We start from the raw sequence: 26239 nt of genomic DNA, 5'->3' as shown, positions 1-26239 counted from the left end.
TGTCTTCAACAGTGAACTTGGCGGCCCTGATTTGGCTGGTTTGTTGGATTATGTATCAAAGCGTCGGTTGATTGAGTGTTGATTAAATATAATATATACAAGATTCCTTTGGTTTCTTAACCAAAGGAATTTGTACTAATTCCATAAACTTACAAATTTAAATATATAAGTATTCTTTCGAAATATTCTATGGCGTAGTATTTCATATATTTGTCCAATTAGAAGTTCGTAGTTTATCCAGTTGAAAATCAATAGTTATACGACAAAAAAGATTGGTTATGCTTACTTGTATCAGTGATAATAATTAAATGGATGATATACGTTCAAAAAAATGACAAAGACGTTGCCAACATAGATCCATACATTATAAAAATAATACATGTCTCGTTGACATTGTATATTTAATGTATGTGTGTATGTGGATATGTATATGTATACGTATGCGTTAAGTGAATATATATATATAATATATGTATGAAAAAATACAATAAACGCATTGATGTTTCACAGCAGGCATACTGTGCTCTGTGTTAGGCCCCCAAACAATGTCTGAAAGTTCTAAGATGGGCCTATTTGGCTCAAAAGATAAGAATAAGGAACAAAAAAAAGAACAATCTAAAAAAGAAGATTCTCCAGACCGTTATGCACCATACTGCATCGACAGTGATTCAGAAACCTATGATACAGAGGCATTAAGCATTATGGATATAAATGACATTATTGGTGTTCAATCAGACCCTGTCAGTGACTCTACATTAGAAAGTGAAATTGCTGCTCTTTCACAAATAATCACTGATTCAAAAGTAGAGAATAACCAAACAAATATAAAGTCTAATACTCAGAGTAAAGACATAGATAATCAGAGTATTATTTGTGGTGAAAACAAAGAGTTTGGCGATGAAAGAAATATTATGGAAAAGGAACGGCAAGTGATAGAAGACCCTATAAATGTCTCTGATATAAATATTTTTGATAGTGGTAATACTATATTACAGTTACAAACTAGTAAACATAAAAATATATCTGAAAATCTTGATTCAGATAGTTGTATAAATACTAATACTAATTTAGATACTGACTCTGATCTTGCATCTTTGAGCAACGTATGTACAATATCCTCTAAAGGTAAATTTTCTTAAATAATCAGATTATTTTTATTATAATAACTATATTTATAATGAAGATATTCTTTTATAGAAGTTCATTTGGAACATGGAACAAGATGCCATGACGAATCTTATATCAAGCACAATGCAGATGCTTCATTGGAATCTACTATAAATGAGGTTTTCTCTCAAACTACTGTAATAGAAAAATCTATTGCAGTTTCAAAAGTAAGCATAAATAATGACCATGCTAAGAATTATAATATAAAACATGATGTAGATACATTAGTTAGCGTTGAAGGTATTAGCGAAAGTTTACAACTTATTGGTGAAGCATATATATCAGAGGATTCACAAGAAACAAATTCAATTGAAACTGATTTAAGGAAGGATGAATTACCATTAACTTTTACTGATATTTCTCTGACATTTCATGTAAAAGAAGAAAATAATTCAAATACTCTAAGTAATGAGAAACAGATTATAGATAACATAAATATTGCATGTGAAAATATAATATCTAAAGAGAAATTAAAAGATTCCTTAGAAAATAAAAATCTGTCAGAAGACTTCAGTATTGTAGAAAAAACATTAAGTATTAACAACAATAGAAATGTGGAAGTTATCTCTATATATAATCTAGAAGAAAAAAATAAAGAAGACAAACAAGATACAAGTCTTACAGTCAAAAAATTTGATACAGAAGAGTTACATAATATAAAAAATCCAGATTTTGAATCGAATGTAATAAAAGATACACTACAGCAAATACAACCTGTCTTTGATAACAAAGAAAATAAACATACATGTGAGGAAGTGCAATGTTTATCTGAATATAAAGAGAAATCAGAAAAAATATGTGTAACAGATATAGTTTCAAATGAAAAAACTGAAATGGAAGAAAAAAGTGAAATAAATAATCAGTTAGAAAAAACATATTCAAAATCTAATAATAAATTTATAGATATACAAGCATTAGAAATTGAATCTAACACAGGAAACAAGAAGTTAGAAGAATATGAAACTAAAAAAATCAACCCTATTGAAACAGTTGATCATTTTAAAGAACAGGATGAAATTTGGAATACATCTGAAACTGGAAATCTGAATTGTACAGAAGTAATAAATATAACTACTTCAGATAATAATAGTATGAATAAAATAGAAGATTTTCAACCTGACGTTATAACACAATCACAAACAAATAAATTAGAACCAATAGAAGAATCAAACAATGAAGAACATTTAACAGAATTATGTACGACTTTTAATATGACTGAAAAAATAATATCTATTAATAATGATACTCTTGATTCAGCATGTACAGAGTTAAATGCAACAAATATATTAACAACAACTGTTAATTCAGAAAAAAATATTTCTAATAATAATGTTAATTCCAATTATATAGAAAATACAGCTGAAGTTAGTTTCAGTTCTTCTGATAATATTACAGAAAATTCATTGGTCAAAAGTTGTTATTTTCTAGATAACAATAAATCTTCAATATTTCCAGATACTACAGAATCTGTCATGGTAAAATTGGACGTTTCTGGATTTAAACCAAAGCATGATCCTATACTTCCTAATAATTCGGAAGTATTGGAAACTTGTATTTCACAAATAGAAAAAAAAGATTATTTCAAAGATATTACCATTTCCAACAAATCTACAGAATCAGTGCAAATGGAAATTAAGGAACCTGATAATAAAACTGATGTAATTTCTGATTTTAACAAAAGCACAATTAAAACATTACAAGACACGAATAAAATAAATGATAAAAATAATATGAGTACGAAGCAATGCTTATTTCAACCACCTATGAAACAAATTGATGAAGTATCATTAATAGAAAATGACAATAAAAACAGTAATTCTGAACAATTACTTAAAATAGAAACTAAAACTCATGAGATAAAGGAAGAAAAACAATATATTCAGGAAACGTGTACATTTGTAGAAGATATAAACAAAGATGTAGTTTCTCCGAAATTATTAGATGATACTAAGACATCCTTTTCTCTAGAAGAAAATAAAATAATAGAAGATAAAATAATATATGAGACAAATAAAAGAGAAGATATAGTTTCTTCAAAATTATTGGATGATAATAAGGCATTATCTTTTTCTTTGGAGGAAAATAAAATAATAGAGGATAAAATAATATGTGAAACAACTGAAGAAAAATGTGACTTAGAAAATATTCCAGACATAGATGACACAACACATAATGAAATTATGAAAAATAATGAAGATATAGTTAATAAAAAGGAAAATTTGAATGAAGTTACTAATGAAGCTCAAATAGATCAAACCAAAAAAATGTTGGAAAAGAAAATTGATCTAATTACAAATGTTGAAAAAATAGATGTATCTATTACAACATCTAGTATTGAAGAAAATATTACAAAAGAGGATGTAAAAGAAATCAATCAAGAACCAAATGGCACACTAGAAATGAATGTATCTGCTTCTTTTAAGAATACAAATAATTTTCAAAATATATTGCAAAAAGAAAAGAAGAATGAAAATGTAGAAATGTTTGTATGCACAACTAATAATACTATTCCTATCTTATCAGAAGACTCTGGTTTATTAATGGAAAAAGCAGATATAGAAGATAGTATAAAAAATTCTATTTCAGAAAATAATCTGATAAATATTCTTGAAGATACACCTAAAATGACAGATATGTTTTCAGAAGAACAATGTCAAAATACTCAAGACATCATGGAAAGTATTTTAGATAATGTGACAAATGTAACTGATCTTAAACATCTTTTAAGTCCAGAAAATAATACGAGAAATGAAAATGAGGATGGTCTTCAACAATCTGTGGAATTGATAACAGTGGAAAATGAAGATAAAGAATTAGTTCAAAAATTACCTCAAGTATCACCTGATATGCTCCATAAAGAAATAGAAGATCCAATAGAAGCACCAAATTTAGACTCACTAGAAGAATTATTAGATCTTGACTTAATACCTGAAAGTGATGAAGTAACAATAAAAGATGCAAAAATAGAAGAAGAAGTACAAGAACAAGTAGAAGCAATAGATAAAAATGTAGATATGACACTTTTTCTTCAGCAGTCTGAAGATACATCATCTATACCAGAAAATCCAGATTATATAGAACATGTTATTAATAATTGCTTAACAGATAGAAATGATGTATCATTGGAAGAAACTACTGGTAAAGTAAATATTGAAACTTGTGATCAAGATAAAATTGAAATGAATATAACATGTAAACCAAAAGAATTATTAAAAATCAATGATGATATAATAACTATGTCTATAAGTAAAAATTCAGATGATGTAAATTTACAAAAACAACTGGATGTTAATAATTCTTTACAAAGTAATGATCTAAATGTTGATTATATCGGGAATCCACTTGAATCTGTAGAAAATTTAGAAAAAGGAACTTCTAAATTAGAAATTCCGCAAAATATTCTTTTAGAAAATACAAATCAAGATGAACATCTGAATGAAACTTCTCTTGATATAGACAGCAATCAGGCCACTCCTGATATTTCAGAATTAGAATCTGCTGTAAAATTTTTACAAGAGTCAGAAGAGCAAGCAGTAGAGTCTTCTTTGGTTCTTTCTCCAAAAATGGTAGAAAGTGTTGTTAATGATATATCAAAACAAGCAAATTCAAATCTTTTTGTACAGGATGAAGATATTTGCAATGATACTTCTGAATTGGTAGTTGAATTACAAAGAATTACTTCTGATTCTATTTCTATATCTGAAGCTGAGATTATATCAGAAGCAGCAAAATTGGAAAATGAACGGAAACTTGCTGAACAAATTAAAGTAAATACTTCTATATCTTGTATTGAAGAAAATAAATTGAAAGAAAATAAAGAAAAAATAGAAAATGTTCCTTCAACAATCGCTACTTATTTTAACACAACTACAGAGAAAATGTCTAGTGAACAAATATTATATAATTCAAATGTACCTAGTACAAGTTCTGTAAATTCTAAGATATCAGATAGAATGGCAATAATAGCTGAATCTATTCCCAAAGTTTCAATTTTGGAAGAACGTTTGAAAGAACCACCAAAAATAGAAATTCCTACATCAGACATAACAAAAATGTGTGAAACATTAACAAGTACAAAAGATAGTCTTCTAATACCAAAAGATGCAAAAATGTCTGTATATCAAAAAATGTTAGAATCACCGAAATCTATCGAAAACAGAGAATCCAAAATTGTAGATACACCTAAAAAGGAAATAGAAAAACATGATTTTGAAAATGTTGGATCTCCAAGAATAATACTAAAGATTGTTAAATCTGCAATTGCAGAATGTGCTGAACCAAGATCGCCTAAAAGTCCAAAAATTCGATCAGCAACTAATTCACCAAATCCAGAAGATAGTCCGGGTCAAAAATTAGGAAAAATTAAATTAAAGCTTTCAAAAGGTGGACATCCTTCTATAATATCAAATGAAAACATTGAAGATGTAAATCAATGGCATACAGAGAGTGCAGCATCATTATCTCCTATTGGCATGAAAATTAAGTTATCAAAGACAGGAGATGCTTCAATTTTACCAACGGAAAAATACGAATCTATGGATGATTTAAAGGAAATAAAGCATAAATTTGAAGAAACTAAAAGAACAGAATCTCCATTAGGAATGAAAATCAAATTATCAAAAACTGGTGATGCTTCCATTGTACAACAAGATTCAAAAGATATCACAACAAAATATAAAGAAAAACTAGATGTTATGCAGGGAAGCCCAAAAAGAATAGATTCTCCTATAGGAATGAAAATTAAACTTTTGAAAACTGGAGATGCATCCATTGTACAACCAGAAAAACAAGAAATGTGTGAAGATCATAAAGATGGAAAATTAAAAGAAAAAGTAGAAACTATTTCTGATCTACCAAAAAGAACTGAATCTCCAATCGGTATGAAACTGAAATTATCAAAGAGTGGAGATGTATCTATTGTATCTCCTGATGCAACAGATGAAGGAAAAGATATAGTAGCCAAATCAAAAGAAAAACTGGAAGCATCTCCAGAAATTCCTAAACGCACAGATTCTCCAATTGGAATGAAAATTAAATTATCAAAAACAAAAAGTGGGGCATCTATAATTTCCATAGATAATTCTGAAGAAATAAAAGAAAAAGTAGATATTTCTGATACACCAAAACGAACAGAATCTCCCTTTGGAATGAAAATAAAATTATCAAAAAGTGGAGATGCATCTATTATACATTCCGAAGTATCAGATGACATGAAGGAAATTAAACAAAAAGAAAAAATAGACGTGTCTCAAGATTCAACAAAATGCACAGAGGTTTCATGTGGAATGAAAATTAAAATGATGAAATATGGAGAAACATCTGTAGGTTTACCAGAATTGATAGATCGACATGAAAGTAATCATGATTCATCTCAAAGGATAGAATCTATTGGTATGAAAATAAAGTTTTCAAAATCTGGTGATGCATCAATAGTTCCTCCTGATAAACAAGAACAAGTAGATGAGCATAAGTGCAAAGAAACATTAAAAGACTTACCTAAGCGAACAGAATCTCCAATTGGAATGAAGATTAAACTTTCAAAAACAGGAGATGCTTCTATAATACAAAATGAAGTAATAGATAATAATATAAATAAAAATATCAACAAATCGGATATAGAGTATCAAAAAAATTGTGATACTTCTGTATGTGCAAAAATAAAAACATCAAAAACTAGTGATGCTCCTTTAATAACAGATTCTGAGAAAAAAGAGAAACAACAAAAAAGAAAAGAAACTGAATCTCCATTAGAAATGAAAATAAAGTTATCAAAAACTGGACATCCAACAATTGTACCTTGTGAAGTACATGGAGATTCTATTCATAAATTTAAAGATACTGTAGAAACAACGAATAATTTTCCTCATAGATATAAAGAGTCTGTATTACACAAAGACTCACCATTGAAGATCCTTAAGACTGGACATTCAACAATTATGCAAAATACTCGTTCTGAATTAACTATTGAACCAGTACAAATACAAGGGAAAAAAATGGAAAATGCTAGTGAATTATCTTCTAAGCGAAAAGAAATAACAATATCACCAATCGAGATGAAAAAATCAAAATTAGAAACGCATTTGTCACAAATTCTACCAGAAGTTACCATACAACCAGTTATATCGAGAGATCAAAAACAACTATTATTTGATCCAAAAACAAGTTTAATTAGTCGTCAACAAATGAATGTTATAAGCCAAGAAATTAGTATTACACAAGTAAGACCATCCAAACAAGTGGATGTTTCTATGAGTGATAAACTAAAGGATATGTTAAGTAAAAATGTTACTAGTTCTCCAATTGGTTCAGATTGTGAAATAATTGAACATAGACCTGAATTAATAATTGTTAATGAAAATTCAAACTCTAGTCAAGATGTCATGATAATAGAAGAAGTACCAGCAATCCGAATGCCTGAAGTTAAAATGCCCAAAAAACGAGGCAGGCCACGTAGAAATCCACTTCCACCACTGACACATACTTCAACGCAAATATTGATACCTCGAGATCCATTGGCTTTGGATGAGGTATCACAAGTTGTCCAACTAGAACATAGAGAAAATGAAAGACCTAGGAGAACATGTAGAAATCAAAAAAGTTATGCACCACCTAAAAGAGGACGTGGTAGAGGTAAGTACATGTACATCATTAATATATGTTAGCGTTGTACATTTCTGTAGAAGGATGATAATACATTATGTGAACAACTTTTATCTAGGTCGTGGAAAGAGAAAGTTAGACAATTCAGATCTTCCACTTAGTAAGAAGCCCAGAATTGAACAAGATTTGAATGCAATAGAAGCTTCTACAATGGCTATAATTACTTTAGATGAATCTCCAAAACAAGAACAGTCCTTGAGGAAATCATCTGAATTATATAAAGCTCTTAAACAACCCCCTATAGATATAAAAAATATAAACACTATATGTAAAATTGAAAAACAATCTTTATTAACAGTTCGAAAAGATGGTGTAAAACAAATGGATATTCCTAAAACAACAATTTTAGATTCTAATGTTAATACTCAAATAGAATCTGTTATGGGATCTGGTATCGAAGAAGAAAAATTGTTAGCAAAATCAACAATGGGATCAACATTATTAGACTGTAAAGGTAATGAAAGAGAATTGGTAAATATAACATCTGAAAAAGAACAAAAAACTATAGAAAAGACTCTTACTGATAAAATTGTTGAAAAAACAGTGGAAAATGCAAAATCTACTGGACATGAAAGTAAGGAAATGCTTATACCTCCAGGACATCCTAATTGGTTAACACCAACATCAAAAAGACAAACAGAAGCTACATCCAAAAATGAACCAGTGCCTTCTTTACAAGTTATTGATGAAGAAACAAGAATGAGTGCAGAATCTAATTCAAGATCTCAAACACCAGCTAGAAATATATCAACACAAGGTATTAATACATTTTAATTAATTTAAGTTATTGAAGAATGCATGATTAACATAATAAACTAATAAAATAAAGAATAATTATAATTAACATAATAAACTAATCAATTTATTAATTTAAAAAATGTTAAAATTGCTAATATAATATTCTACTTAAAATCACTGATATTATTTTTATTTAATTTTGTAAAATAATTATTTCATTTTAATCAAATATATATAATAAAAGTATTAGAATAAATCACACATTAAACTGTCATGCTAAATCATAGCATAAATGTATTGGTAAACCTCCAACCAAGGTATCTAAAAATAGGTCTTTTCTTGTGTCCTAAGATCTCTCAAGTATCTGAATGTGAAATAGTGACAACAGTGCATTTACACAAAGTATATATTACATAAATATTTATGTTATTATTACTAAAATATTATAATAGTAAGATTATATATATAATACATTTTATAATTTGTTAGACTAAATGTAATTACATTGAATGATTTTATTAGTAATATCTAGACTTCGTTAAAGTATTGTTATAATTTTTTTAACTTTTTGATATCTATATATAATATACTTTTTAAATATTAATTGAAGTGTTTTAATCATTAGTAAATTGGAAAATTTATATAAAATTATAGTAAAGTTTATGAAATTTGTATAATATTGTTTTCATTTAACAAGAAATAATATTTTAGCATCTGAAACAATAATCAATGAAGAATCTCAGGGAAGTGTACTTAGTACTGCAACTACTGAATCGGAGAAAGTAAAAGTAAAGAATCGAAGAATGGAAATTAATTTTGACCCTGATGAAGGTCCCTTTACTGTTGACAAAATAGCAGAATATGAGTGGCCTCTAGATCGTAAAGGAGAAACATTTATGATACAAGAACAAATATCACAATATTTAGGAGTGAAGTCGTTTAAAAGAAAATATCCAGATTTAAAGCGCAGAATGGTTGATATGGAAGAAAGAAATTATTTAAGAGAAAATGGATTAGTTAGTGAAGCAATGTGCGATATGGGTGAGTGAATAAATTTGTTTTTACTTATTATTGTTATATATATCTACATCTCACTATGTGGATTATTATTTCTTGGTCATTTATAATATTTCATAATAACAAAAATAATAATAATAATAATAATAATAATAATAATAATAATATATACTGAATTTATATATATAAAATTTTATTGTGTAGGTTTAACAGCAGTTTGCAGTTCTGAAGTATTAGATGTAATGTGTAGTGATTTTCCTGATCAATATGAGGAGTATCGAAAACATATGCGAGAAAAACAAGTTAAAGAACATTCCAAAAAGCAGAAAGAATTAACAGCAGCAGCAAATGCTGAAAGGAACAGAATAGATTTAGCAGAAATGGCAATACAGTCTGCTTTATCGTGGAATATTAATTTAAATAAATCACGTAAAGAAAACAGAAAATGTAGTTTAGATTTGCAGACTTTCACTATTCATGTGCCAAAGAAACACCACAAGTTTGAAACAGATCGAAAGATAAGTCATTACCCTGTAGCTTTGATACCAGGTCAATATACTGACTATTATCGCGAATATACACCTGCTGAATTGAGATATTATCCTCTTAACACAGTTTTGTATGGTCCTATGCGGCCAAATGAACGTAAGTTTGATAGTCAATCTGAAGGTTCACAAAGTGATAGTGATAGTGATACTTCAACTGATGATTCAAGGTATCTGTTATAAATTAAATATTTCGTTTAAATGTTATTAAAATTACATGTAATCTATTTAGTTAATATCAAGATTTACACTATAACAATCCTAATTTTGATATTTCAGTATTATAATTATTAAATTTTTAGTTCCACCTCCAGTGAAGGAACACAAGATACAGAAGGATCTCAATCAACAATGGATGATGTAGATATGGAAATAAGTAACCAAAAAGAAGAAACTAAATTAAAGTGCAAAATGTGCTTAAAAATGTTAAATAAACACGGCAAGAATGAAATATTAATACAATGTGGAACTTGTAATGGAAATGGTAAATTATGATTATCATTTTGGTTACATTATAAAAATATGTTTTATAACTGGTTATATATTCTTATAGTTCATCCATCATGTATAGAATTAACACTAGATATGGTTCCACATATTCAATCTTATGCCTGGCAGTGTACTGACTGTAAAACATGTGCACAATGTCATGATCCAGCAGATGAAGATAAAATGTTATTTTGTGATATGTGTGATCGTGGGTAGGTTTACTCTCTCTGTGTGTGTATTTGTTTCACTTAAATAAATAAAAATTTTTAAATACATTGTTATTATTTTTTATAGATATCACATATATTGTGTTGGTCTTCGACGAGTACCTGTTGGAAGATGGCACTGTCAAGAATGTGCTGTGTGCGCAAATTGTGGTTCAAAAGAACCTGGAGGTGCTAATTCTGATAGAAACAGTGTAGCACAATGGCAACATGAATATAAGAAGGGTGATAAAAATACTCGTGTTTATGTTTCCACATTGTGTGTTCCATGCTCAAAGTTAGTATAATTATATTACAATACATAAATATATCATAGATATGAAAAGTAAATAACATAAATAATATCTCTTTGTGCAAATTAAAAATTATTCAAAATTTTTTCAAGAGTTTGCTTAATGTTTTTGATGAGTTTTTTTACTATACTAAGTACATTTTTGTACAAATTATTGTAACTAATTCTTCATATCCATAATATTACATATTTAAAAAAGGATGTTTTATTCATAGGCATTAAATATGAAAATGTTTTCATGAATATGAAACATATTTGATTATTTAATATTATATTTTATGGTAAAATTAAGATTTTTGGATTTTTTCGTTTAATTGTTTAATATATTTTTATGAACAGTTGAACTATATGAATGGAATATTAGTGAATCATTACAATTACTAAATTTTTATTAATTTAATCATTTGTTAAATGTATGTATATATTAACCCTTATCGGTCGTAAGTCACCTCTCACGTGACAACACTTTGTCGCTGCGGTTGTATGTCACGTGGGAAGTGACAAGAATCTGTCGAAACTCGTTCTCTGTAATACGGGGACGATTGCCTTGTCATTTACAACAACGGAGCAATTGACATCATTATCATATCACTGCCTTTTGTACTCAATTTTTAATATATTGAGTCCAAAAATGAATAAAAAAATTTTTATAGATTTCGATAGTGATAGTGGCAGTGAATGTTTTGAAAATAATTCTCAAAGTGATTTTGATTCTAGTAATGAGAATAGCAATTACATCTTATTATATACTAAGAAAAAAAAATTCATGACTATAAAATATTCAAATGAAGAAGAAAATGATGTAAAAATAGAAAATGTTGATAACTCAGACGATGATTGAATTGAAATCGAGAGTGATGATAGTCTTCCTAGTAGGATTCCTTTTACAAATATTAATCGCCAAATTTTTGGAAATGTTCAGCAGCCTATAGATTATTTCGAAAAATTTATTACTAACGAATTCATAATGGAAATTATAACGTAAACAAACTTATATGCGAACAAATTGCAAAGAAAGAATTATTCGCTACATCAGTTTGAGAAAATTGGAAAAACATTTTGTATGAGGAAATGTTTGCTGTTTTTGGTGTGATTTTGAATATGGGTACAATCTATTTAAGTGACATAAAAGATTATTTTTCCAAAGACTTCACGTGTAATATGCCATTTTTGCTAAGATTTTTAAGAGGGAGCGTTTTTTTTTTCAAATTTTTTGGGTGCTCCATCAAAATCTGAACAATAATAGTTATCCAATAACAAGATTTTCGAAAGTTAAAAACTTTCTGGACTATATTTCTAACAAAAATGTTATTCTTATAATACTGAAAATTTTTCACATATTTATCGAAACCTAGTGAGGATCTAGTATAAAAAGCTAACGTCCGATAAGGATTAATTATTAATGTCGATTTGTAATCTACATATTCACATTTTCATTTTCATCTTTGTACATGATATCATCACATTGTAATATTTTCTAATATTATTTATTTTACATCATCCATAAGTTACTAACTAAAACTGCATGCACATATCAAATAAGTATCTTTTAATTTAATTATAAATATATAAAAAATATGATAACTATAACTTTTTATAAATCGTTTTTTATTTATTTTATCAATCTGTAAAGTTACTTTCGTTTTGATAAAAGGAGTGTGCGTTAGTTTAGTTAATATTTGGATAAAAGTGTAATTTGTGATAAAAATATTTAGTTGTGTAGTTTATCATAGTAGACATCATAACATTACAACTTAATCAATTTTACTAACACCATGATCTTTATAAATTAACAAGGCTATGGCGAAAGGGTCGCTATTGCCCACACTGCAGTCGCTGTCATACTGCCTCAAGACTCGACCTGGAGGCGAATCTAGTGCATTGCAGCGCATGTGATAAATATCTGCATTTAGGTATTGATATCAATTGTCATACAATTCTATAATGTAATTAATACATTGCATTAAATTAATTAATCATATGCATGTTATATCTTGAACTCATTAATATCTATATAAGTATGTCTATGCAAGTACATATTAATCATTACATGTAAAGTATATGTATATGTTTTGTATTATATAAAATATTTACAATTTCCTTTTTAAGTTTTAAGTTATATTATGCATGAGGGAAATCTATTTCACAATACTAATACATTTCTAACTAAACTCATTCATTTCTTTTTAATTCATATGGAATAGCAGATAATTATAAGATTAATTAAAAGTATATTGAGAATATATATTTTTTAATATTTCATTCTATAATTAATATATCTAAACCAATTTTGCAGATATTGAAAAAAGGGAATATAAATTTTTAAATAAAGTTCATTGTTTATGATATATATGATATAAAAATTTAGTAATATGATATATACTTCGATATTTTATGTTTAATGTTATATAATGAAGTGTTTAATGAACTTTTTAAAATGTTAACTTATTAACTCATTATATATATATGTGTTTAGGTTGCGTGGAGACTAAAGGACTGGTATTTGATAAAAAGAATTATTTATGTGATTTCTGTGCTCCAAATCGACAACCATTAATGAAACCCTTGGTATCAAAAGTATTCAAGACATGAAAAAATTATATCTTTATGTAAACTGTATTTTGTTCATGTGAATGACAAGCCTTATATTTTAAAACATCAGAAGATACTTGTTCGGCAATATATAATATTAAGAAATTATCATTTTTATTCTCTATTCAATTTTTGATGCTTAAAGCAAAAGCTGACTGTATATATATATATGTTTACATAAGTTATATATTCTATCTGTAAAAATTTCTAATTTTATTGTAGAATAATATGTACTTTTACTTATCGCACTTGTATATTCATTAAAATTCGTCCATAATATCAAATAGTAAAACTATATTCTTTATAAAATAATTCAAGCATGTTGCCCATAATCAACAAATAAGCACATTATAAGATATAATAATTTTCTGTGTAAAATTGCAAGAATTATTCTTATTTAATTATTCGGTTAGGAATTTTAGATTTTATAAATAGATATATATTTTGAAAATATTTTTTATGATTAATACAATTATAAATTATATTATTAAAAATTAATTTTCATAGACTGTATGTAGTCATTAAACTTAGTTTTCTAATATGCAATATCAGCATTTTAATTTTGAAATTATAAGGTGCTATTGTGAGATACATCATTATAATTTTGTTATTTTATGTTAATAATTGATAAATACATATGTTTATTACAAAGAATCAAGTTAATATTGTAATCATTAATACCTATATTATTTAATACCAAAATTGTTGGAACTGAAATTATCTTTTATAAATGGGAAAAGGAAACTATATCACGATGGTAAATTATATACATTTTTTTTAAAAATATATATCATTTTCTTTATTTTCCTTTTGCAGTAACCTTGAGTTAGTATTATGTTGCAATTATTGAATGTATGTAAACATTCTTTTTACATATTTATAATATAATATCCATGTTGTAAATGATGTGCCGAGTTTTTTCTCTATGAAAAGATTTGTATACTTTATATTTATATACTTTATAATCAATAACTGATGTTTTCAATTGAAACTAATTTTATGTTACAATAGATTACAAGGATATCTTATACTATTTTGCAATATGTACAAATCAAATCAAAGATGATGGTAAAAACCATTCAAAGAGTGTCCGAGTCGCAAAATATACACATTGATATATCGTTGCATAACAATACATACAGTTGTGATTTTTACTTCAATGTTTTGTATCTCTGTACAATATTATGCCCTTGAAACATAATTATTATGTAGTCATATATTGCAAATCTGTTCAATACTTTTCATGAGTAATATATATTACATAATATTCATAAAAGTTCCATCTTTATATTATAAACACCTGCTGATAATATGCTGGAAGCAGTTCAGGCAGCATATTCAGAGTAAAGTACATTTCTGACATAATTGTAATTACATGCTGCTTCGTGCATTTCTATTTCAATATTAAAAACAAAACTATATATTACTTAAATTAATAAAACAGGCAAAATAGCCTTCTTAAATATTTCTAATATATATTGTTTTTTTAATTTGTTAATTTCGAGTTTACTGCAAAATGGATATGCGTATTTTAATAATTTTTTTTGCAAAATTCACACATGTAACACTCCGCACATAGCGAAAATAAAAAAACACCTTCCACAAAAATCGAGACATGGCACATGAATAAAATTACAAATTTACATAATATGCATTGCATCGTTTAGAACACTTACACTAACGGGATATGTTCAGTTAAAAATTGCACTTTATCCCGTTGACTAGCCAGAATATTAGATAACATTAATTGTTGCCAGATATTGATTGAAAAAACGACTAAAAGATAAAGAAATGTTTTATAAAATGAAAATAATTTTACTTATATAAATTATATTGGTAGCGTAAAATTAATTAGCATCAATAATATATAACACAGTAGCAAAAATCTATACAATTGCCAATGACCTCATTTTCTTTGTTTCAGTTTGATTTAATAATTTCATTTTCTTGATAAATGAAAACTTAAGTGACAAAGAAATTCCTGTAAAAATTCCAAATTCAGGTCTTTGGTAGCATTTAATCTAAACATGTATCTTAATTTTCACAATTAATTGACGATATAGAGTGCCGAGAAGATTTACTCATGCCTAATACCACATATAGATAAGAAAGTGCTAAAATTATGAAGATGAGTTGCTGGTATAATAGTGCTAACCAAATTTCGCGTTGAAAATTGTGACAAAACATTATGAACAAAATTTGGACCAGGTGAGGAACCAACTTTGTAGAAAATTCGCAAATTACACGTAGGATTAATAGTTTGTGTCCCTTTTGTTAATTTACATAAAAGATATTCGAATGCTTCTGTTAATTCTGCTGTAGTCAATTCCGTAGAAAGCAAGTTTGTCTCTGCTGCTAAATTGCCAGTAGAATTGGATGAACCTTTCCATAAATTAAAAGTAATGTGAAAACTTTTACTAGAATATGAATAAAATATTTTATCATTATGATATATGATTATAATTTTTCACAGTACCTGTTGATAAGTAGCATACAATTGCAGAAACATTATTTTCATAATTCCATCTTCGCCTTATAGCAACTTTAAAATTACCAACACATTTTCCTGTTTCTTCATCTATAATTTAAGTAAAAATATAATTTAAACATTTATCTTCTTGTTACAAACTTTTGTTTTACTTACACTCAAATCTATTATTATCCCTATGTGCCCACACACACCATTCAACTTGAGCATCTCGTGGGAGATGTGGAACAACAATATAATCTACAATTGCATTATTAGTTCGTTTTTCCCATTCTTTACGCGCATCTGGTATATAACTCGGATGAGTTAAAAAACAAATTCCCTGTACAATATCTCTAAGCTGCGTATTTGCATCCATAGCTTTAACAATGCGATCTATATGCCTTAATGTCAGACGGCACTGCCTTTTTATGTTCAAGTCAAGAAGAGTCATACTACCAGGCACCAAAGGTATTTGTCCAGCAACTGATATGATATCACCCACCTGATGACCATTTTCGTGAAAAAAGCTTATTTTAATATATTAACCATGTTTTTACTTTTATAAAAAATATACTTACGCGAACAGCTTGAGAATAAGGACCAATATTAGCAGGAGCCCAATGGCTAATACTTTGAACATGCATTGTATGCCGTTTATGTATCTTTTTATCACTACAGTCTTGTATCTCTTTATAAGCTATAGCATCAAGTATAACATGTATATTTAATGGACATTCTATGCATACACGAACTGGTGGATTTGTTTTGTTCAACCAAGATGTGTATACTTCATTTATAGAGGCATAATTTGTCATATCCTTTATATATAATGTTACAGCAACAATATCAGATATTTGAAGATTTTCTTTTTTGACTAGACCTAAGTATTCAGCATATTTAAAATGTTAAAAGAAATTATGAAATATTACGTAAAACTAAAGATAGCAAAAGAAAATATTCAAAAAATCGTAAATTTTACCTACTGCTTAATTTTTCCAGAGCTTCTTTCATTGCAGATTTTGCATCTGACTGTTTTCCTGCTATACCACCAAACCAAAACCAACCCGTTTGATTTTTGTTAATAACTGGTATGTCTGGATAATCCTCTTCTTCATATAAGACTTGTACTGGACTTGGGGGATTAAAATGGCCTACAATGTGTGTGTATATACATATTATAATTATATCATATGTAATAAAAAGAATTATTGAATCAGCTATACATTATAAATAATTCTACCAGAATTAGAAGCTTTCATATTATGTTCGTCACATGCTTGTTCGTCAGTTTCGTCTTCAGATAAATTACACCCATCTTGCAATTCTGGTCCAACAACTTCAGAAATGTAGTCATATGGAGTTTTAACCGAAACAGTTTTAAGGCGCTCTCGTAGTGATAACATGTCTAAACCATTCTGTAAATTTCCTCATTTATTTAAAGCACCAAACTATTTCAGTCTTAATATACAAATATTTAAAATATTCTTTAACTTACATTTTTATCTCGTAGATGTATTTTCTTAAAATTAAGATATCCAACAGGTGCTATATCATCATTTGAATGTACTACACTTTCATATTTATCTCTATTATGAAGAAAGTTTTATTTACATGATAGATTGTTAAAATCTATATAATATAATTAAAAACTATATATAGAAATACATCTAATTTTATAACCTCCATTATCTTTATCAACTTTTTACACATTTATTGAAAGATTTTTTGTCTTATAATTCCGATTACTACGAATTTAAAACATTTAGGATGTTTTATGTTTATATTCAATGATTAAGATCATTAACTTTTGTACTCAAAAAAATTGAATTCCATTAGAAAAAAATATATGTTTAGCATAAATATCTTGTAAACATGTACAACAAAGATAATTGAGATTATAATATATAGATTATATACATATATTATAGTATGTATTCATATAATACTTACATTATGATACTTTTGCTAAATAATGGACAGTCCAATGTAAAAGTTTCATATTCTCCTCCTTCCCCACATACATTCACACCATACTTTTCTTTCTGCAATTATAAATTAATTAAAAAACAATTATAATTTAATTCTTAATTTATATATTTAAAGACTACTTACTTTCTAATATATATACACAATTATAATAAGTATTACATGTAAAATGTTGAACTAAATCCAACTTAATCTACTTAAACTACTTAATCTACTTAATCTACTTAAAATTAATAAGTAAATTAATTAGAAATTGTTAGCATTAATTAATTACTGAGATACTAAACTCACTATTTTGGCAAAGTGAGATTGCAATTCCAAGATAGATTTACCCAAATGTCTTGGCTCCAGACCTAAAGCTGCCACTTTGATTATAACTGCATTTATTGAATTTTCTATCATCTCTTTTAACAAATCCTCTTGTTCTCGTCGCCATAAATATGATAGAGAAATAAGTCCTAGACGGCTACACCTAATAATTTATTTTCATTATCATTATCAATTTTTTATATAACATTATAAATTATAATGTAAGTTATTTGGAATTTAACAGTATTGGTATTCAATAATTACACATTTTCCACACGAATTCGCTGATAATCACTAAGAACAGCTCCGCTGGACACACCTTCTATATTTTCTTGTTTCTGCAAAAACAATATATAATATATTCATGTATAAAGATATAATCAATACATTTAGAAATAAAAATATTATCTTAAAAGATTTACTTACTTTTACTTTATTTAAAAGCCGAAAGAGATCTTCAACTTCATCATCTTCAGTTGGATAATAAAGTTTTTCTTGCATTTTTGATCTACCAAACGTTGGTTCACGATATATTGGTAAACCCATAGCTTCAGCAATATAATCAACACCTTGATGTCCTACTGTTTGAAACATAAAAGAATCTAATTCATCTGAAAACAAATTGCATATTTTTATTAATGTATAAAATATTTTAATAATGGTTTAAAAATAATTATCACAAATATTATATTACTTAATAAAATTAAATATTATATAATATTATATTATTTTTTTCTTCATTGATATCTTTTATTTTTTTCATTATTTTCTATAAAATTAACATATGTATTACCTTTTCCAACAGGGTATAAATTAGCTATAGCTACAACATCATGACCAGCAGCAATACATTGCATCATATTAAAACAAGAGTCTTTACCGCCACTTAATAATGCTACTACCTTCATATTTTATATATATGCTATATAAGTCTTTGAAAGATTTTAAAAATCGCTTATCAAATTAAATATCAATTTATTTTACTCGATCATCTGTAATAAAAAATTGAATATGTTGATCAAAAAACTCAAATCTAAATAAATTTTACTTTTATTTTATAAAGCAAAAATTTAATATTTTAAATTTGTCATAAGTATATAATATTTCTTTAATGCATAAATAGTTTTTAGTCCTAAATGTATCTATAAGAACATCATTATATTTAGATTAGAATTATATTTCGAATACATATTAATACATTTACCATAATACTATATTAATATATAACAAATAGGAAACTATTTCACGTAAGTAAAATAGTTTTGATTATATAAAATAAGAAAATATGCACATAATATTCAATTTAATGTTATTAATATATGCAACAACTGTTATGGTAAAAAAATGTCACTTTCTTTTTTGTAAAAATTCATTGCAGAATATTGAAAAATTTATAAACTGTTTCGTAATACAAGATATTATGATGGTATGTGAAAACCAAATAGCTCATAATTCTGATAACGTATCACAGTAAATCTGTGATAAACATTAATAACAGTACTTATTGAGACATTTTTGGTTAATGCCGATCTCAAGTACGTAGTAAATATTATAGAGTGTCGCTGTATGACAAATGACTATAAGAGTAAATACATTAATTTGAATCTTATTCACGCTAAAATAAATACATAATTCTTAATAAATGTAATATTTACGTTAAAATTGACGACGAAAGACCCTTACACGGCAAAGTCTATTTGAGACTGCGAATACTGAATAGTGGCGCCACTAAGCGATAGAACTTAAATCACGTTAATTGAGGTTATATGAAATTGTCTAATAATAATGCGTATATATATTTATTATGTTTAATGTAATAAAATTAAGTAAGATACGAGTTACACTTAAGTACATAATGTATTGTTTTTAATAAAACTTGCATAATTATGTCAAAGAAACAAACATTACAACCCAGAAATTCATAAGTGTAATTCGTACAACCGTAGCTAGTGACATCATCAATATACCAGACAGACACGAGAATCGAAGTAATATACTTCTTACTTTACTTCTAACTATTTTGATGTAGCCTGTCATGAATTATATTTATTACAAAAATTTTATTTATTAATAAATTTATTTTAAATATATATGTAAGAAATAGTTTATAAACAAAAATTAAAAAGAATATAGAAAGACAAATTTATTTTATACAAAAGCTATATACCAAAATCAAATTACTAAATCTTTTATATGGACTATATATGTATACATACATATATATTAGCAGATATATTTATATATATGAATAAAATTAAAATTTTATAATATATATACATATACACAAATGAAAATATAAAAAAGATATAAACCATAGTGTAATAAATGTTACAATTAATATACTCACACCACACATGCGCGCGTGCACATACACACATATCATTTATAATGTACAAAACACATATAATGTTAAAAAATTATTTATATTAATTAATTTTCAAAATTTTATATATGAATACTATATACATAAATATTGTTATTAGTATTATATTTTTATGTATGTAATGTGTTCAGAAGTGACACTTCTCCATAATTAATTTCATTTTTTATCTATAAAATTCATTTGAATTGTATAGTTTTTATAACAACATTACATTATTTAAAACAAATATTATATTAATATGTTTTAAACTGAAATAATAATATTCTATAAATTTAAAAATTTGTTCATCGAATGGATTGCCATCTTTACTGCATAATTCGTGAACCAATCAAATCATTTGGCAATAACGGCCATTTTACTTTCGCTACGGTAGCACGGAGCACATCACAAACTTTATTGAGCACCGTGTATCTGCAAGCTGTGGTTTGCATTTCAAGTTTCAACGGAATTAAGTTTTAATAAATCAATTATAGTTGAATTATTTGCTATAACTTTGAACATTCTTTAAGTGAAAATGGTTTTAGCAGAACGCAACTCAGAAAATGTTAGAAATGGTCGAAGATCAAGAGGTCCCAGCCCTAATGGACAGACGGAATCTTCAAGTGAAGAAGACGGAGGTATTCATTTTACATATTACAAAATATACATTGAAACCACTGATGTTGGATGTTTATAAATGTGATATATTAAAAACATATAATTTAAAAATATGATGTCTACATCGAAAATTATATCTGCTCATTTATTGATCCAATACGAAAATCGTAAAGGATCTTTAAACAGCGCGCTTCATTTAATTCGTCTTAAATAGTTTTAATAGTATTAAAAGAGTACATAAATGATTTATATTCAAAAGTATTTTTATACTTCTGATAAAAGATTTTTATGTGTAATGTAATATCAATATCTTAACACCTAGTTAAGTTTAACCTTTAGTTAGAAGTTTTATTAGTATTTATTTGCATTTTTATATACATATATTATTGAGCAATTTTTATTAATACCATATAATTTATATATATATATATATATATATATATTATATACCATATAATTTATATATATATATATATATATATATATATATATATATATATATATATTGTTATCATATCTTCAAAAATTAAGAATGAATATATTTTAAAGTTCCAGCTGAGAAAATACGTGTTGGCAGAGACTTCCAAGTTATAGTACCAGAATTTGTTCCTATCAACGGTAAACTTATAACTGAAAAATTTATTATATATAATTTAATATTTTAATGAAATGTCATTAATTAGAATTAATGTTGACTGAATGTTTGAAATTTGTTATTACATATAATATTTCTTTGTATAGTGAAAAGAAATCTTATATTGAAAATCTGTTTTAGAACGCAGACTAGATCAATGCCCTGATAGAGCTTTACTGGTTTGGTCTCCTACGACTGATATACCAGATCAAAAATGTAAGTGTTATAGTTTGTTTTAAGAGAGTATTATCTTTATTTAATATAACTTTATAATGTATTGTTTTTAGTGGATGAATATATAATATTAGCAAAAGAAAAATATGGGTATAATGGTGAGCAGGCTTTGGGAATGTTATTTTGGCATAAACATAATTTAGAACGTGCAGTATTAGATTTAGCAAATTTTACACCATTTCCTGATGAATGGACTGTTGAAGATAAGGTGTTATTCGAACAAGCATTTCAGTTTCATGGGAAGAGTTTTCACCGTATTCGACAAATGGTAAGTTATGTGATATAATTTACGATTAAATGTTAAAATAATTTATTTGACACTGAAGAAATAAAATTTTTATTTATTTTATAAAAAATTAAGTTTAATAAAAATTAAATTAATTAAATTATATAAAATTAAAATGTACTCAATAATTTTCAGTTGCCTGATAAGTCAATTGCCAGTCTTGTAAAATATTACTATAGTTGGAAAAAGACAAGAACTAGGACATCATTGATGGATAGACAGGCAAGAAAATTAACAAGTGGTGGAAAAGAAGGGGAAAATGGCAGCGAGAATGGAAGTGAGTTAGGCTCAAATACAGACAGCGAATCTGAAGAAAAAGTAAGATATATCTTTTTTTTTAATGAATGAATGCATGAATCATAGAGAAACAACTTAAAGTTTTGTATAATAGATAAGTTGTATTCATTTTCAATTGAAAAGTAATTGTAATTTCTATGTGATGTAGCAATTGAAATTTTGCTAATTTATAATAGATTTTTTGAATGTGAGATATTTATGACACATTAATTATATTAATGAAAATTTATGAAACAGAATATATTTACCACTTAATAAAATTATGTTTAATGGTAAAATTAATTGCTGATTATACTTAGAAGTCTATATTATATTTTGTAAAACGTAAGCGATTGTTGCAAGTAAATTTACACATTCAAAAATATCAGCTTAATGATTAGTATATATAAGTAATATATTTGCACCATTATGCATGCAACACACTGCTACAAACATGCAATTTAAAGAATTTTTAGTTTTTGTTTTTGATATATTACGTAATGCAGGCAATTGAAGTAGCACATTTTCTGTATTATGAATATTGTTTGCTGTTAGCTGAAATGTGCAATGCTAAAAATAGATACTCTAAAAATGTATCCACACGTTACTTGTTCTACGTGGACAAAACCAAAAAAAAAGAACTAATTTGTGTCCTGGAAGGATCATAAAAATAAATATTTTAATTCTATATTGAAGTGAATTAGATGTGATCATATAGGATAATTACAATTAAAGAAAATATAAATATTTAAAAAGTTTAACTATACTTGTTTCGATCAAGTGTCACTGTACGATAATATAACTATACTTATATGCATTACAAAAAGCTTATCCATTATTTGACGTATAAACGTTAAGTTATGGTTTAAAATAACGTTCAGTCGTTTATGAACGTAAATGTGGAACGTTCCAGAAATGGACGATCCACCGCGGAATACGTCGTGGAAAGAACCAAGCTGTGCCAGGAAGCCAAAGCACTGACGCTAAGGCCCCATCCGACTCGGAAAACGCCCCTCAGGTTCAGGTACTCAGCCTAAACCTTACCCTGCTTTCATAGCATAAGCAGCTTATTATCTTTGCTATGTTATGTCTCATATTGTAGTACATATTATACCGTATTGCACACAAAGAATTTAACGAGACATGATCAAAATTAAATATCAAAATGTTGTATTGCATCTATCCCTTTAGAATTGATAGGCTGAAACCTTACTGAGGATGTAAATACAAAAATTTCAAAAGTTCAACAATATCTATGAATATGTATTTTGAGCATAATTTATAATCAAAATCATTTAATCAAAATTATCAGAAGATATATTTGTCATAGTATTTATGTTTTGTGTCTCCATTCCATGGACACAAAAAATATACATTATGAATTATAAGTGTAAAATTACACACAATGATTTGTGACTGTTAATAACAACAAAATTTGATTTATTAAAGTTTAGAAGAATATCTTTTTTTAAACACTAGAAATTGTGCCAAAACTATAATAGCTTCATTTATATACATTTATTCTTATTTAACTCTCAGTCACAAGCTAATGTATGTACTCAAGAATAGATAAAGGGAAGGGTGATAGGAGATGATAAAAATTTGTTTTTTAAAAGGGCATTATATGTTGTAGGGCTCGTGTAGCAACTGTGGCGTCGCTTGCAATAGTGTACGTGCGACTCCGAAGGGACACGCGTGTCATAGCTGCTATCTGCACTGGAGGTCAGTGAATGCAAGTAAAAATAAATATATCACTGCATAATAGCAAGCAATAATTGATGCAATCATATGGCACTTTACGATATATAACTTTTATATAGAAAAATCTTATAAAGGAATATATACGAAATAGATTATCGTGATTATATACATATTATATTTATTTATATTATGTGCAGATTAGAATAAATTTGTCATTAATATACTTATTACGTTTTACACTGTTAAAATATATTCCCTTCAATATTATTATCTTCATGATGTAGGCGTACTGGTGTAGCAAGACCTCTAAGTTCTATGCCAGGTCGTACAAACAAAAGAAAACCACCTCGCGGATTGGTTGTAAATCATGATGACTTGGCAGCATTGGCTGGTCAACCAAATCAAGCTAACAACAGCTTACAAGCTATCGACACAGAGATTGTTAGCCTAAAACGTCAAGTATGTCCCCTTATAAAAATAATAAAATTGCAATACATCGTGTGGATACATTTTTTCTATATGTATTTTTGTTGTTGAAAAATCGATATTTATAATTGATCCTATCAAACTAATGCCTTGAAATTTGTCTTTCTATTTTTTTTAATAACAGATACAGTCAAACAAGCAACAAGTAAGTGCTTTAAAACGTAAGACAACTGATGGAATAGACGATTTACGACCACCAGAAGTATCTAGTCGTATAAATGCACGATGGACGAATGATGAATTACTGTTAGCTGTTCAAGGAGTTAGAAAATACGGCAAAGATTTCTCTGCAATTGCTGATGTAATTGGTACTAAAACAGAAGCACATTTACGGTCATTCTTTGTAAATTATCGACGAAGGTACAATTTAGATGCCGTTCTAAAAGAATATGAAGCTGAGAATGGTCCGATACTAATTGATGATGATAAAGAAGAAAAGGTAATATATTTTTCTTATATTAGTTATTGGTTGATTTATATACGTGGTTAAAACTTTATATTTGTTACAGATGGATGTCGACCAACCAAATGAAGTGGCAGAGTCATCACAAAAAGCGAAAACATCAAGCGGTTTAGGACAAACTGCAAAATAACGAATGATTCTACTAAATACCAAATGTGACAAAGCTAATTTCAGGATTTCTGAAAGTCGACGTTAATACATAGAAAAGATACTTGTTTGGATTAATTTTTTGATTTTACATGTACTTTTTGTTAATAATTATAGGTGCATATATAAAAGAATATACATATGCACATTAGTACACATGCAAATATTAAAAATATATTTGCGGGTCAGTTACTAAATCAAAGGTATTTTAAATATTATGACTTTGCAAACTTTATTAATTCGTAAACATTTCATAAATGAATGAATTTATTTTTTCAATCTGTAAAAGTTTTTATTGGTATAGATTACCATAAAATGATTTATACTTAACATAATAAATATAAAAAGTTATGATCTCTGCCAATATGATATAAAATTAATTTTAATAAGTACACATATGTTATGCAATGAAAAAAATTATATAAATTACAATTATCATAAAATGTATTTCTATATGTGTGTTTGATTTTGCTATAGATACGAAGGTATTATTAAAATTATGTAAATCACTTTTTTTTACATTAGAAGTAATTTTTAATTTAT

At 26.8% G+C, this 26239-nt stretch overlaps 3 protein-coding genes across 8 annotated transcripts; 2 read left to right on the top strand and 1 right to left on the bottom strand.

Moving 5' to 3' along the window:
- The first annotated feature begins 3 nt into the window (after positions 1-3).
- LOC124947156 lies at positions 4-14003 on the top strand. Of its 5 annotated transcripts, XM_047488911.1 has the most exons (11): positions 6-1125; positions 1198-7797; positions 7886-8281; positions 8372-8584; positions 9277-9606; positions 9787-10297; positions 10430-10611; positions 10681-10828; positions 10911-11117; positions 12930-13045; positions 13609-14003. In XM_047488911.1, the coding sequence occupies exons 1-11, from the start codon at positions 546-548 to the stop codon at positions 13722-13724; spliced, it is 9399 nt and encodes a 3132-aa protein (XP_047344867.1). In that variant the 5' UTR covers positions 6-545; the 3' UTR covers positions 13725-14003. The 5 variants fall into 5 exon arrangements, 4 of the variants coding, with proteins under 4 accessions (XP_047344869.1, XP_047344867.1, XP_047344868.1 ...); XM_047488912.1 differs by lacking the exon at positions 12930-13045; XM_047488910.1 differs by having other exon boundaries at positions 7886-8584.
- Positions 14004-14495: 492 nt separating this feature from the next.
- LOC124947159 (diphthine--ammonia ligase) lies at positions 14496-20229 on the bottom strand. The gene is made up of 13 exons (XM_047488922.1): positions 20145-20229; positions 19283-19481; positions 18916-19100; positions 18754-18827; positions 18472-18652; positions 18145-18236; positions 17690-17780; positions 17435-17609; positions 17178-17345; positions 16773-17074; positions 16369-16696; positions 16201-16302; positions 14496-16106 (listed from the first exon to the last, which is right to left on the bottom strand). Exons 2-13 carry the CDS (start codon positions 19395-19397, stop codon positions 15802-15804), a joined length of 2118 nt encoding a protein of 705 aa, XP_047344878.1. The 5' UTR covers positions 19398-19481; positions 20145-20229; the 3' UTR covers positions 14496-15801.
- A 1002-nt stretch (positions 20230-21231) lies between these two features.
- Positions 21232-26026, top strand: LOC124946525 (REST corepressor 2). 2 transcript variants are annotated; one of them, XM_047487302.1, is made up of 10 exons: positions 21232-21489; positions 22019-22087; positions 22245-22319; positions 22391-22605; positions 22759-22941; positions 23813-23923; positions 24533-24621; positions 24885-25059; positions 25211-25525; positions 25596-26026. In XM_047487302.1, the coding sequence occupies exons 1-10, from the start codon at positions 21387-21389 to the stop codon at positions 25677-25679; spliced, it is 1419 nt and encodes a 472-aa protein (XP_047343258.1). In that variant the 5' UTR covers positions 21232-21386; the 3' UTR covers positions 25680-26026. The 2 variants fall into 2 exon arrangements, with proteins under 2 accessions (XP_047343258.1, XP_047343259.1); XM_047487303.1 differs by lacking the exon at positions 23813-23923.
- The last annotated feature ends 213 nt before the right edge of the window (positions 26027-26239 follow it).

This window comes from Vespa velutina, chromosome 2 (genome assembly GCF_912470025.1).
Source record: "Vespa velutina chromosome 2, iVesVel2.1, whole genome shotgun sequence".
Classification (NCBI taxonomy): Eukaryota; Metazoa; Arthropoda; class Insecta; order Hymenoptera; family Vespidae; genus Vespa; species Vespa velutina.
Note: the sequence above shows the minus strand (reverse complement) of the source record. Positions and strands in the feature narration are given on the sequence as shown.

Coding starts and splice junctions, on each gene's coding strand:
- LOC124947156 (XM_047488910.1), top strand. CDS start 546: ATGTCTGAAAGTTCTAAGATGGGCCTATTTGGCTCAAAAGATAAGAAT. Junction 7,798..7,885: donor TAAAAGAGGACGTGGTAGAG/GTAAGTACATGT, acceptor ACTTTTATCTAG/GTCGTGGAAAGAGAAAGTTA. Junction 10,298..10,429: donor ACTTCAACTGATGATTCAAG/GTATCTGTTATA, acceptor TTAAATTTTTAG/TTCCACCTCCAGTGAAGGAA.
- LOC124947159 (XM_047488922.1), bottom strand. CDS start 19,397: ATGAAGGTAGTAGCATTATTAAGTGGCGGTAAAGACTCTTGTTTTAAT. Junction 17,610..17,689: donor TACATCTACGAGATAAAAAT/GTAAGTTAAAGA, acceptor GGAAATTTACAG/AATGGTTTAGACATGTTATC. Junction 16,303..16,368: donor GGATAATAATAGATTTGAGT/GTAAGTAAAACA, acceptor CTTAAATTATAG/ATGAAGAAACAGGAAAATGT.
- LOC124946525 (XM_047487302.1), top strand. CDS start 21,387: ATGGTTTTAGCAGAACGCAACTCAGAAAATGTTAGAAATGGTCGAAGA. Junction 22,320..22,390: donor TGATATACCAGATCAAAAAT/GTAAGTGTTATA, acceptor TATTGTTTTTAG/TGGATGAATATATAATATTA. Junction 24,622..24,884: donor AGCTGCTATCTGCACTGGAG/GTCAGTGAATGC, acceptor TTCATGATGTAG/GCGTACTGGTGTAGCAAGAC.